This window comes from Symphalangus syndactylus, chromosome 9, assembly GCF_028878055.3.
Source record: "Symphalangus syndactylus isolate Jambi chromosome 9, NHGRI_mSymSyn1-v2.1_pri, whole genome shotgun sequence".
Taxonomy (NCBI): Eukaryota; Metazoa; Chordata; class Mammalia; order Primates; family Hylobatidae; genus Symphalangus; species Symphalangus syndactylus.
The window spans coordinates 75,073,404-75,087,150 of NC_072431.2; the positions used below are offsets into that span (position 1 = coordinate 75,073,404).

General features: G+C 47.6%; 1 protein-coding gene across 8 annotated transcripts in view; it reads left to right on the top strand.

Moving 5' to 3' along the window:
* The first annotated feature begins 509 nt into the window (after positions 1-509).
* Positions 510-13,747, top strand: part of VOPP1 (VOPP1 WW domain binding protein) — a 103,155-nt gene continuing 89,917 nt past the window's right edge. For 3 of the 8 annotated variants that reach the window (XR_010113522.1, XR_010113521.1, XR_008660123.2), the window contains exon 1: positions 510-1,346. Coding sequence is in view for 5 of the 8 variants with exons in the window: in XM_055293109.2 (XP_055149084.1) it covers positions 1,293-1,346 (54 nt within the window). In the remaining 3 variants the exon portion in view is untranslated. The remainder of the gene's footprint in view (positions 1,347-13,747) is intronic. The other 5 variants (XM_055293106.2, XM_055293107.2, XM_055293105.2 and 2 more) reach the window with 3 other exon arrangements.

A 13,747-nucleotide genomic window follows, 5' to 3' on the forward strand; every position in this document is an offset into this window, starting at 1 on the left:
GTAAAATGTCCTCATTGTAAATAGTAAATCAAAATTACTAGAGTTCAATGGCGTTTGGCAGTCTTATCAGACAGGTGCCTTAGCATGACTGAAGGCCATAGGCATTGTTTCTGTCTTACTTGCAAGTTCTGGCTCTGACAGGTATAGTCAGGTGGTGCATGCTCTATGTTAATCAAATGAGGCTTTGAAAGCTGGGAAAGAGTAGGGGACTTGCCTCGGGTGACATCTGTTTGTGTGACCCCCTCCTTCCACTTCCTGTGCTGCGCAGTTCATGTCCTTTATGCCCCTCTGTGATGCACCCACCTCCTGGTCTCCGCACTCAGCATTCTGCATCAGGTGGTTTAAGTGACTCTCCCTCCCTCTAGGCTATGGGAGCAGTTTTCTTGTCCTCCTCTCGGCCTCCAACTCAGGATCTGGTACATCTTACAAGTTTAATAGTGTTTGTTGAATAACCTCATGAAGAAGGTGGGATCTGAGCTGTGTTGTGAAAAAATAGTGTCTGCGAGGACATGGAGGTGGGGTCAGCGGAGGCGAGGACAGCGCGAGCTCTGCAGTTTTCTGCTGCGGGAGGGTGGCCTGCAAGGCGGGGCGGTTGCGGTCAAGTTCAAGTAGGGTCAGCGCAGGAGGACACTGGCATAAAAAATAGCCACATCCAAGGGAGCAGTGAGGTGTGGGGACCATCTATTTCGGTGGGCCTTCCCACTCCCAGGCCGGCCTTCCCAACACGCGTGGGTGTGGGGGCACTGCCCCAGCTGCGCGCAGGAACAGCGGGGAGAGCCAGGAGCGCAGCGGCTTCGGGATGCCACACTGAGCAGTGGGTTCGTCTGCGGCCACCTCTCAGGGAACAAGCTTCGCCCCGCGGAGACTCTGCTTCTTTTAAAAGCCTTCCTGGGTGTAGTCAAGGGCGACAGGACGACCTCCCTCGGGAAGGGAGAGCCTGGCATTCCCCCTCCCATTTGTCAGGCGGTGCAGCGCCTCCTCCCGCCCGGGGCGCGCGCACCTCAGCGTCGCGGGCCTTGCGCCCAGCAGCCGCGCCCCAGGCCAGGCCTAGGGTTCCGGGAGCCCGCGGGCGCGCGCCCGGCCGGGCGTGTCGGGAGCGAGCGGCGGCCGGGGGCGGAGCGCGGCGAGGGCTGCGCGGCGCGCCCCGGCTCCCGCCCGCTCCCAGCCGGCCCCCCAGCCCTCGCCGGGACGGCTCCCGGCTCCAGTCTGCCAGCCCGCCCCGCGCCGGGGCCGAGTCAAGAACCGCGCCTGCGACCCGGCGTCCGGGCGCGCTGGAGAGGACGCGAGGAGCCATGAGGCGCCAGCCTGCGAAGGTGGCGGCGCTGCTGCTCTGGCTGCTCTTGGAGGTAGGGGCCGGGGACCGGGCGCTGCCGGAGGCGCGGCGCCCACCATGCTGGCGGCTGGGGGCGAGCAGTTCCGAGGCGCCCCGGAGGACCTTGCCTGAGAGCGCAGACGGTGGAGCGACGGGGAGCCACAGCCCTGCGCGCCTCCCGGAGCTGGGAAGTGCGGGACCCTGGTGACGCGGAGGCTCCCGCCCCGGTCCGCGCCTTCCGTCGTTTCTTCGGTTTTCGCACCCCGCCCCCACCCTGCGGGTGAGCGCGTTTCCCGCGCCGGCCGCCTCCGTTAGCTCGGGGTGACCTTTGTGCACCGTCCGCCCCCTCTCGCCGCCGCGGAGGGCCGAGGATCGGATGGACCCCGGGATGGGCGGCGGTGGTCCTCGGGCGCGGCGCAGGCGCGGAGAGCCCGGGGCGCCGGGCAGTTCGGGGTTAGGAAAGGATGGGTGCCGAGCCGGGGTGAGGGGAGCGTGCGGAGGGGACTGTGGGGAAGTGTCGCGGGAGTGCTGGGAGTTGTGGAGGTGAGCAGCGGGAAGAGGCGTTCCCGCGTGTGAAAATGAAGTGCAGCCTTTAGGTGCGGGGAGGAAATTCCGCGGAGAGCCTGGCTGGGTCGGGGTGCGGAGCCGAAGCCGGCGGGGAACTTGTTGAGCGGCTCCCGGGTGCGAGCGCCCGTGACCGCAGCCCTGGCGGGGACCGCGGCTGCTCCTGGCTGTGAAATTGCATCCTCGGATGGGGCCACCTACTTCTCACTAAAGCAGGTTCCTTAAAATGCGAACTAAAGGAATTCTGGGGTGTCCAGTCTGAATCAGGGCTTGTTCAACTTTCTCCTTAGCTTCATTATTCTGAAGGAAATTTGCATTAAATTAATAAAGTCAAAGTAAATAGGTAATGAGTCCCATGCCTCTGTTTTAGGAAGTTGTGAAACTGTCTTCCTTAATAGAGATTGGTGCTGGAAATTACTAGTTTGTCTTCGCCCTTTATTGAACAGTAATTATTACAAAATGTTGGAGGAAAAGTGTTTTCCTGAAAGGAAGGCTGGTGGACAAATTTCTCCTTGCTCCAGGCTCCGCCATAGCCGAGACTTCCTGTTTCTGTTCAGAAATATCCCCCTAGCTTGGTATTTAATGTGTTTGTGGAGTGCCTCTGCTTGCATTCTTTCCATTTATTCAGAATTTTAGAACCTTAGGAATCACATTCTCTGAGTGACTCACCATAGAGAACAAAGAAGTGAATCAGAGACCACTAATTGCATGAAAACAGATGTGTGTGTACCTTAATGTGTGTACCTATACTTGCAATCTTTTTTATTTTTGTTTATTTCTTCAGTTTTGAGATGGAGTCGCATTCTGTGGCCCAGGCTTGAGTGCTATGGCGCGATCTTGGCTCACTGCAACCTCTGCCTCCTGGGTTCAAGCTATTCTCCTGCTTCAGCCTCCCCCAGTAGGAGGGACTACAGGCGCCCACCACCATGCCCGGCTAATTTTTGTATTTTTAGTAGAGACGGGGTTTCGTCATGTTGGTCAGGCTGGTCTCGAACTCCTCACCTCAGGTGATCCGCCCGCCTCGGCCTCCCAAAGTGCTAGGATTACAGGGTGAGCCACCGCGCCTGGCCCTGCAATCTTTTTTTTTTTTTTTTTTTTGAGACGGAGTCTCGTTCTGTCGCCCAGGCTGGACTGCAGTGGCGCAATCTCGGCTCACTGCAAGCTCCGCCTCCCGGGTTCCCGCCATTCTCCTGCCTCAGCCTCTCCGAGTAGCTGGGACTACAGGCGCCCGCCACCACGCCCGGCTAATTTTTTGTATTTTTACTAGAGACGGGGTTTCACCGTGGTCTCGATCTCCTGACCTCGTGATCCACCCACCTCGGCCTCCCAAAGTGCTGGGATTACAAGCGTGAGCCACCGCGCCCGGCCCTGCAATCTTTTTTAATCGGCACTTGATGAAATTATTTAGGGTTTCTTTCATTCTAGTTTGTGCCACCCATGTCTCCCAAGCCTTCTGTCTGAGTGGTTCTGTGCCCTATATGTAGCCTAGGCGGCCTCAATGACTCCATTCTTTCCAAAATAGCTGTTTCGTTGCACAGGAATGTATCCTCTTAATAGGAGTTCAGATCATGTCTGCAAAGTTGAAACTACCTTAAAGGCAGAAGTGTGATATAAAACTGAAACCTAAATGCCTAAGATGATACTTTCACAGTCAAATATTAGATGATTGTTTCAGAGGGGACAGTGTGATGTCACCCACTTTGACATGATGATTATGCTAAGTACCACCACTTTGTGCTGGAGAGGCGTCTCTCTGAGGAGTTAAGGAGATTTCTTCATCATTTATCCATGCAATTTTATGTATGAGATTTATATTTGAGATTTTTTTCATCTCCGTTGGGGTGCTCTGATAAATACCTGTGATGCTTCTGAAGTCCTGAATCACATACATGGATGTGCAGTCGCAGGTGTGGAGCACGTGCCGTGGCAAATGGCTCTCTTCAGGTTGAGTGCATAAAAGCAACCCAAGGAGCTATTTGGTGGCTTCTGGCTTCTGACTGCCGGCTGCAACCTGGGACATTTGTCTTTGTTTCTTTGTTCTGCCTGAGCTGGTTTCAGTGTATAAATTTGCCACGTGGTTGATCATGAACCACCTGAAATTAAGGGGTGGCCTTGTTCCCACCCCCAGCACCCTGGCCCTATCCAGCACCATCCAGAATCTCACGTGCACAGGGGTTTCTGTGTTAGTGAGAGGTCCTTGAGTAGGAAGGGCATTCCAAAGACTGTTTTGAGAAGGGCTTTCCTCCCCTGCCTCACCATCCCTTTATAGAAATTTACTTACCTGTTAGACATAGAACTGCATATTTATGTTTGCTTAGCAAACATTCATAGAGTGCCCCAGGGTAACTGCCAGGCACTGTTCTATAAATGTTACATGTTATCTCATTAATCCTGCTAGCAATTACTTTTATATTCATTTTTGTTTCAAATAGGAAGTGAACACTTAACACTGCTGTTAAGTGTGAGGGCTTAAGATGCTAACCCGGGCAGGCTGGTTCCAGTGTGTACCCCGCCTCGATGCTCTGCTTCCTCTGTCGTCTGCGCACACAGGAACATGTTAGGAATTTGCATGCTCTACATCCCGGGGGCAGTGGTGGCCCTGGAAAGTGTATTCCCCTTGGAAACTCAGTCACCCTTCCTTAGAAAGACCATGTGATTTAGCCTACAAACGGTGACATTTTGAAGAGTGAAATCGGATGTTGTTAAGAGCTGTGCCTGGACAGTGGGCATCACCAGGACTCTCCTGAGAAACCCTGGTTGTGTTGCCCTCGTGAAGCCCAGGTAGGGCTTCAGGGAGGAACCAGCAGCAGCTGACAGCACCATCCCTCTCCTAGGGAGGCTTCTTGGAAGCTCATTACTGGACTGACCTTTCTTTTCTATCAACTCAGAGTTTCCTGTGAATTACATGCACAGCCAGTGAGGGCCCTGATTTTATCTCCCTCTCCCCTGTTGCTCTGTGCCAGCTGGTTATGATCCAGGGACCCAGGCCACGAATGTGGCAGATTCTCAAGGGTGGCTAAGAGTAGGGAACCTCAGAGGCCTTTTTGGTTCATAAAATGCTAAGGTTCTATGCTTCTGTTCCGCCAGCTGGCTGAAGTGAGGTCCTGCAAACAATCCTTACAGGAAGAGTGAAAGTACTAAGCTGTCTCCTAGTAGCCCTGCTGAAGTTATTCCCAGTGGCCTTCACACAGTAACTCCTTAGAAACTAAAAGGAAAAAAAAAGGTTTTAAAACTGACTACACTTCAGTTGAATCCCGAGAGTAATGAGGCCCTGAGCATATGCACCTCACCGGGGCTTTTTGTTGTGTGCATTGTTTTCTAGATACTGTCACTGCATTCTCTTTCTAGAGGTTTGGTTGTTGACACTTTTGAAATCTACTTAGTATTTGTTTGAAGGGCTCTGTTCTTATTGAAGTGAGCCCAGAAATGTATAGTATGCTATTTAGTGTAAAATTCACCAATACCAGTGCCTCTACTTCCAAGGAGATAGACTGATTTTAGTTAAGGGACTGCTCTCATCTTTCTGATCTTTCCCAGGAACCAAGAGCTGGAAACGCTTAAGCCACGTTGCCTTGTGCTTCAATGCTGTTGGGCAAAAGAACAGTTCTTCTTGGACTAGAAAAAGGAACGGTTGTCAGGCCGGGCGTGGTGGCTCATGCCTGTAATCCCAGCACTTTGGGAGGCCGAGGCGGGCGGATCACGAGGTCAGGAGATCGAGACCATCTGGCTAACACGGTGAAACCCCGTCTCTACTAAAAATACGAAAAATTAGCCGGGCGTGGTGGCGGGCGCCTGTAGTCCCAGCTACTCGGGAGGCTGAGGCAGGAGAATGGCATGAACCCGGGAGGCAGAGCTTGCGGTGAGCCCAGATTGCGCCACTGCACTCCAGCCTGGGCGACAGAGTGAGACTCCATCTCAAAAAAAAAAAAAAAAGGAACAAAAGGAACAGTTGTCTCATAGAGAGAGTTGCAAAGTGGACATTATCTTTGAACTAGGGAAAAATAATAAGATTACTGAGTGTTTTTCTGAAGTTCTGTGTATTTTGATGCCTGGGAGTCTGGAAATTAGAACCGAGTTATGTTTAAGAGTGTTTTTTGTCTCTTGCCAAATGTCTTTTGTGCCCTGGAATTCCAACAAATGTGGCAGTCCCTGGCTGCCAGTTTCCTGAAATAAACCTTTCAGCCCACCCACTCTTAGAATTTTTAGAAACCAAGCAACATGCAATTTGAATGAAAAAGAATCCTGCAGGCAGTTTGCTGTCTCTGGAAACTCCACAGGAGGCCAGGTGGTCATGGGTGAGAAGTGGCAGCAATAAATGAACCGGCTGGCAAGAGCTCTGCTCTGAAGTGGGGAAAGCCTGGGTCCAGGTGTCTGAGGAGGCCTGTGGGCATTGGGCCCAGACCTGGGGCTTTCCTTGGTTTTTGCTTTCTCTTACTTTGGGCACAGCTATAAAGGCTAACGGGGGGTAAATGACTTAGAAATACATGGCAAGGATAGGATTAGGCTAGTGCTCACTTGATTAGCTCTGCAGGGCAAGGACATTTCCTCGAACTCACTCTATCATGTCCTCTTGATGAAGCTTCTCAGATGTCACCTTCTCAGTGAGGTCTGTCTTGACCACCCTATTTAAAATCTCTTCTCAGTTCTTTCCCTAGTCTACCTTACTCTGACCAATATCCTTCTTTTCCCATAGCTATCTTTAAAATATGACAGAATTTACTTTCTACCATGTAAGCAATTTAGGGGCAAAGGTTTTGCTCCGATTTATTGATTGACATATCCTTGGTTGCTGGAACCATGCCTGGCATAGAGCAGGGACTCGATGGAGACTTGAATGAGTAAAGCGGTCAGTGGTAAGAGCCCTGTGGGCAGGAGCTGAGTAGATCAGCAGTGGGAAAAGAAGAGGCAGTTGGTCAGGGGCTGGAGGGCAGCAGAGCACCTCTAGTGATGGAAACCCACTGTGTCTTAAGACAAAGTATCAATTTTTGGGGCAACTTCAGTTGTTAAAGTTTTCTGTGATATTGAGGGGAAATGACAGTATTTTCAGCCTGGTCCTAGGTCTGCACTCATGGGCTTTTCAGAAATATCACAATGACAGGCCCTCAGTCTTCTAACACAACTGTGTGGTCCCATTTTGTGTGTGTGTTCTCACCTTCTGTTGTTTCAAAACATGGTTTTAAATCATCTCACCGTCCTTATAGCTGCAGTTTGAAAATTTTGGACTGGATAGTGACGAGGATGTTCTCAATATCTGAAAATGATTGGTCCTAGAAAAAGGCCACTTAGCCATTAATCCATGTGAATCAGGGATCAACATTTCCTAGTCAAAGTGGAAAAAAAGTTTGGTTGGGACTTTATTTTGAAAAAACAAATATCAAATTGTAAACATAAAAGTAATTTCATCCTGAGTACTCATTTTATTTTATTTTGAATCTATTTATTTATTTAGAGACATGGTCTCTCTCTGTCGCCCAGGCTGGAGTGCAGTGGCACGATCTCGGCTCACTGCAACCTCTGCCTTTTGGGTTCAAGTGATTCTCCTGCCTCAACCTCCTGAGTAGCTGGGATTACAGGTACACGCCACCACAGCCCAGCTAATTTTTGTATTTTTTTTTCTTTAGTAGAGACGGGGTTTCATCATATTGGTCGGGCTCTGAGTACTCATTTTAGAATGATGAGTCCATTTTGGGGGGACAGTGTAATTTTCCTGACAAAATTCTATAATGCACATAGGACAGTCTTCACTTGATGTTGGACTTCAGTGACATGATCATAGTGAAAGTTTTTTCCCTAGAATTAGTTGCACTAGTCTGGAAACTCCCACCACCCCCACCTCCAGCTTCTCTTTGTCGTTTTTATTCATCTCATTCTCCTTTGGCCACCTTTTGGTTCATATTAAATGGCTTGACTGCCAGATCTTTTGTCACTTTCATTGGCTTCATGAGCTGCTGCACCTTTGTGAGGTCTGCAGGGCCTGTTTGCTGTCTGTGTGTGGTATTTGGGTTGCACTCTCCTGTGATCTTGGGATCAGAGATTGGTTTTGGAGCTGCCAGTGTTAAGTGGGCTGGGGTGAATCCAGTGTTTCTTGTGGTTTGTCCTGAAACCTTTGGTTCCTCTCCAGATCCTCCCCATTGGTACTTATTGAACAATAGGAAGCTCTGTTCTGTGGGTGTGGTCTGACTGGCAGCATCAAAACCTTTGGCCCTTGTCATTAAGCAGATAAAATTATACTAGTGCGTCCTCCCACCTCCACCCCTGCAGCCAGGAGATTCACCCTGAGTTTGCAGTGAGACCGAAATCTTTTTAACATGTGCTGCTGCTAACCCACCACACCTCACAATAGTTGTAGAGCTGTTTATTATTTTTTAAAAACCTAAATTGAGGACTTTAGATTGTTTCCAATTTCACAGTAATCATTCATCTCATCTACTTAAGCCTGTCAACATCTGTCTGAACACTATTTTTTAAAATCCAGTGTCCCGTATTGTTTTGTACCCTGGACCAATTTGATTATACTCCTGTTGGTTTTATCCAACTGATTAACAAACATGTTGAATAGAGCAGAGTCAAATACAGAGATTCTGGGCGGAGATGGATGACTGAGATTTTGACTTGGAGAGTAAGGATATCCTTAATTTTAAAAAGTCAGAGTTTAATTTTAAATGCTGGTTTTGAAGTGTTTGATGATCTGTCCTTGGTGAAAAGAGATCCAACAAATGAGAGTCTAGAATGCGGGAGCAGGGTGTCTAAATGCGAAGGTGATCTGCATTCAGATACTGTGGAGCAGTAGAGAAGAGGCCTTGCAGAAGGCCATCAGATTCGATAATTGGCAAACAGTGACCTTCCCTTGTCAGGGTTAAAGAATAGAATGGTCAATGAAGACAGGGAGGCAGTGACTAATACATATATATATAAAATTTCAGGAAGTACAGCTATATACTTCAAAACTGTCAACAAGAGAACAATGTCCTCAGACCAGAACAAAGAGATATTATCCTGTAAATCAGGTTTGAAATTGATCAATTGCTTGCTTCAAGCATAGGGCATATCTGGTGGTCGTTAGGAGTCACGTTTGGATGGTGCCATGACTGTGTATTACAGAATCTCAACTCTATCTGAGTTGCCTGGGAGTCTTTGAGTAAACCTAAGCTCCTACTGACATTCACCTGTAAAGAGAAATCCCTCAGTGTTGCTGGAGGCCCTTTGGAAGATTCCCTACTTGGTCTGGAACTTGTGGCCCAGGGTGGATTGACAGAGTATTTATATTGTCAGTCATTCCCAAGCAAGTTTCCTGTGCCCAGGTGGCTGCACACCTGCGGACAGGAGGGAGGGTTTCCTTATCCTGTCGATTAAAAAGTGGGCTTGCTTGTTATTATCTGTGACTAGATTAAGAAGAAACTTTGTCATAAGCATCCATAACAAGGGAAAGCAAGATTGTGATTATGATCATAGTTGGCTCTTAATTTCTGCCCTAGGTAAGATAAAAAAAGGGTCCATAGCCATCTCTTTTGCTAGGATGGTTGAGCAGCTACTCAGGTGACAGCTTGACTTTTAATACTGGGAGGAAAGATGAGTGAAACTCTTTAGTTCTTTAGTTGGCCTCATTCTCTTGGTGTTTTGTGATCTGAGTGTCATCAAGGGCCAAAACATGGCATTATGGAGAGGGTGGGGACAGATCCTAAACCGTTATGGGGAGTGGGGAGGAGAGAGAGAGAGAGCGCGAGCGAACGAGAGAGAGAGGGAGAGAGAGAGAGAGAGAAAGAGTGTGTTGATGAGATTATTGTTGAAGAAGGTACTAGTTCCTAGTTCCTCCTCCTTCCCTTTAGTTGGAGAGCAAAGAAGCCAGGCCTGCGGTGAGTGAAGCTGTGAAGCCAGGTTCCTATAGCCTAAGGGCAACTGTGTAAAACAACATGGGGTTCCCTTAGATTAAATCTCTGCAACCTCTGTTCTTCTCTGCTGCCCTGAAGATAAATTCCAAACACTGTTTTTCCACCTTAGAATTTCTTCAGGAATTCTCCTTTCTTTCCTTTTTATTTCTTTCCTCCCAAATTGAGCAGCTTTCTCTAGCTCAAAGGTTGTCAAAATTTTGGCTCTTATACTCTTTTAGGGAATTTTCAAAAACTATATACCCTCTCACATAATTTTAAGTGGAACATACAGGTTAAGCGACCCTAATCTGAAAATCCAAAATCCTGAGTGTTGCAAAATCTGGAACTTTTTGAGTGCCAATGTGATGTTACAGGTGGAAAATTTCACACCTGACCTTGTGTGACAGATCACAGCCAAAACATTGTTTCATGCACACAATTATTAAAAATATTGTATAAAATTACCTTCAGGCTATATGTGTAAGATATATATGAACATAAATGAATTTCATCTTTAGGCTTGGGTCCCATCCCCAAGATACTTCACTGTGTATATGCAAATGTTCCAAAATCCAAAGAGATGCAAAATCCCAAACACTTCTGGTCCCAGGCATCTCAGGTAAGGGATACTAAACCTGTGTGATCTTGTTTATCATAGATTTTAAATGGTTACAATAGATTTAATTTCTCATGTATTGTAAACATTGTTAAAAATTAAACTATAATGTCACTTTTAATGTATTCAGTGGAATCTAAATACCATTAGCAATTTGAAACTGATTTTTTTTGAAAATATGCAAATAATCTCTAATGGTTGCAAATATAGCATTCCTTTTTTGAATTTCTACTTTATAGAATTTTCTTCTAATAAAATATATTTATGCTTGAAAGTCTAGTTTTGATCTGTCGTTTTTTGTAACAAAATCTGTATCCAAATTAATTTTTAAAACATTTCCTCAGATATACCTCCAAAAAATTTAAAAATGACTAATTGATTTATCATCTTTATTGCACATTTGATTGACACTATACATGTATTACCAATTGAATATTATTAAACATAAACGGTAAAATTTGCTGGAAATAAATTTCTGAGTGAGATGGACGAGGATATTTTAAGTTAGGGCATGTATAACTGATGGAAATGGAAAAAGTTTCATGTTGAACTTCCGAGTGATGTGCCCAAACCACATAGTAATCTACAATTAGGTCATCTTTCAATTTAATTGAAAGCAAAGAATTTGAAACCAGTCGAGATGCAAGGCATGCGTTGACAAAAACTCTCCCCTTGACCAAACTTTGGTTAGGATCCTCTGAGCCCTCCTCTCACTAGGCCTCCACCTTGCCCTCTGTGTCTGTCCTCAATGGAGCTCAGTTTCAGCAAGAGTCCTGCCAAGTCATCCCCTCACTTTTAATATCTGATCACCTCAGGCTGTCTTCAGCAAGAATTCCTCCTTACTTCTACCCATCATGCCTCTCCTCTTAGCAATTTTGTATCCATTGACCCCCTCACTCTGCTCCTTGGCTGTGAATTCACACTCATTTTGGTTGTATTTGGAGTTGAGGTCAGTCTCTCTTCTCTGTTGTGATAGATTGACCCCTATTGCAACAGTCTTGAATAAAGCCTTACCATTTTTGACAAGTGTCAGAACAATTTCTCTTTAACAGTGTCACTACCAGTATTTTCAGTGGCCTTAGATTGGTACTTAAGAGAGTTTTTAGTTCTGGACCAGCACATCCCAGTAAGACTAGAAATGGGAAGGAGGTGTGCCTTTCTTTGTAAAGGGAGAGAAGGGTGACTGTAAACGGGGAATTAGCACTGTCACTTGACCAGCATCTGGACCAGGGCCTGTGTCTCAGGCAGTCAGCTTTAGGAAAGCAGACCCATGGAGGTTGAAGGTTTGGAATTTGAGTCCTTTAGCAGTATGGAGGAGCGCCCTTGGAAAGCTTTCAATATCTACAGAGACTTCCTTGCCATTCTCAGCTTTGGCTGTACGTTAGAATGAGGTAGGGAGTTTTGAACAATTACCTACACCTGGAGCCTAGTCATCCTTATTTTTTAACGGATGCACATTGCTTCTGATGCACAGATGAGGATCAGAAGTCTTCATCCAGTCCAGCAGACTGAACCGACTGCTGTGGGTCCTGAAGGCACCATACTTTCACTTGCTGTTTTCCCATCCCTTTGACTGTGCCGTTTCAACTCCCACCATACTTGAAGACCCTCAGGTGGTGTCATAGAGGGCTACTGTCATTGTCCACTTAGGTATGAGTTAATCCCCGACTTGGGCAAGCTACTCCCTGGGCAAGCTACTCCCACGTGCTCTGAGCTCAGATACTGTAATTGCCTGTTTTTTTTTGTTTGTTTGTTTTTTTGGGGGGGGGGGTCTGTGAATTCCTTTTTTTTTTTTTTTTTTTCCAGACAAAGTTTTGCTCTGTCACCCAGGCTGGAGTGCAGTGGTGCGATCTTGGCTCACTGCAACCCCCACCTCACCCTCTCCTGCCTCGGCCTCCCGAGTAGCTGGAACTACAGGTGCCTGCCAGCACGCCCGCTTAATTTTTGTATTTTTAGTAGAGACGGGGTTTCACCATATTGGCCAGGCTGGTCTTGAACTCCTAACCTTGTGATCCGCCCGCCTTGGCCTCCCAGAGTGCTGGGACTACAGGTATGAGACACCGTGCCCGGCCTGGTCTGTAAATTCTTTAGGCCTTAAGCTCCTAGAGGACCTGTCTGTTCCAGAAGTGTTTGGCATAGTGAGGGGGATGGGCTTGGGAGCTTGAGTGTAGAGGTTAGCCTTCGGAAGGGGAGTGGGGATGTGAGGAAGGAGATGAGGAGGTCATCAAGAGGGAAGGTGCACATAGACTTGAAATTCAGTGGGGAAAGGTTGGCGACCCGGGTGGGATGTCAGGAACTTTGCGTTGAAGTAAGCCACAGAGGTAAGCTGGGAAGGACCTGGGCCTCCAGGTCATGGTGAAGGTCGCACAGCGGTTGTGGTGAGGGTCCTGGGAAGCTGTGCATGTGCATCTCAGAGCATCCATGGTCGGGGTGCAGAGTGAGCATTTCGGGCAGTCCTGGATACAGCCAGCTGCCCTGACTGGCCCCCTAGCAGCATGGAAGCAGTGAGGTAGAAAGGTGGCTGCCAGACTGGGGATTGATACGGGATGGCAGTGCATCATGAGTGAGAGGATTTTGGGGAATTATTGTTATGATGGCTATGTTAGGGTCATTTCTTGAGTGTGTAAAATTAGAAGAGGGTTGATAGATTGGAAAATGAACAAGGCGTATTGGTAAAAAAGTAGGGGTTGACGTGGGAGTGAGGTGAGTGTATGGGACAGGTGCAGAGAAGGGAGAGTGAGGCTGCTGGCCTGCTAGAGAAGAACTTGCTGTGACTGTGTTCATTACCTGTTGTTGCTGTAACAAGTGACTACAAACTTGGTGGCTTAAACCAATCCAGATTTATTATCCTCCCTCTCTGGAGGTCAGAAGTCCTAAATGGCTCTCAGTGGGCTCAATTCAAGAATGTCAGCAGGCCCATGTTTCTTCTGGAGGCTCCGGGGAGGATTCGTTTCCTGGCCTGTCCCAGCATCTAGGGACTGCCTGTGTTTCTTGGCTGGTGGTCCCTTCCTCCCCTTCAAAGCCAGTGATTCTGCATCTTCTAATTTCTCTCATGCTTCTCTCTCTGTCACTGTAAAGACTCTTGAGATTACATTGGGCCCACCTGAATTACCCAGCATAATCTCCTCATTGTAAGATCCTTAACTTAATCATGTCTGCAAAGCCCCTTTTGCCACCTAAGGTGACATTCCTGGTTCTGTGGATTAGGACGATGACATCTTTGTGGGCAGGAGGTGGCATTACTTTTGCTTGCCACAAGGTTGAAAAAAAATTGCTTAAAATGGATATTTTAGTGAAATCACTGTTGTAAAGGTTTTTTTGTTTGCGTTTATTGTTTGAGACAGAGTCTCACTCTTGCCCAGGCCGGAGTGCAGTGGCATGATCTCG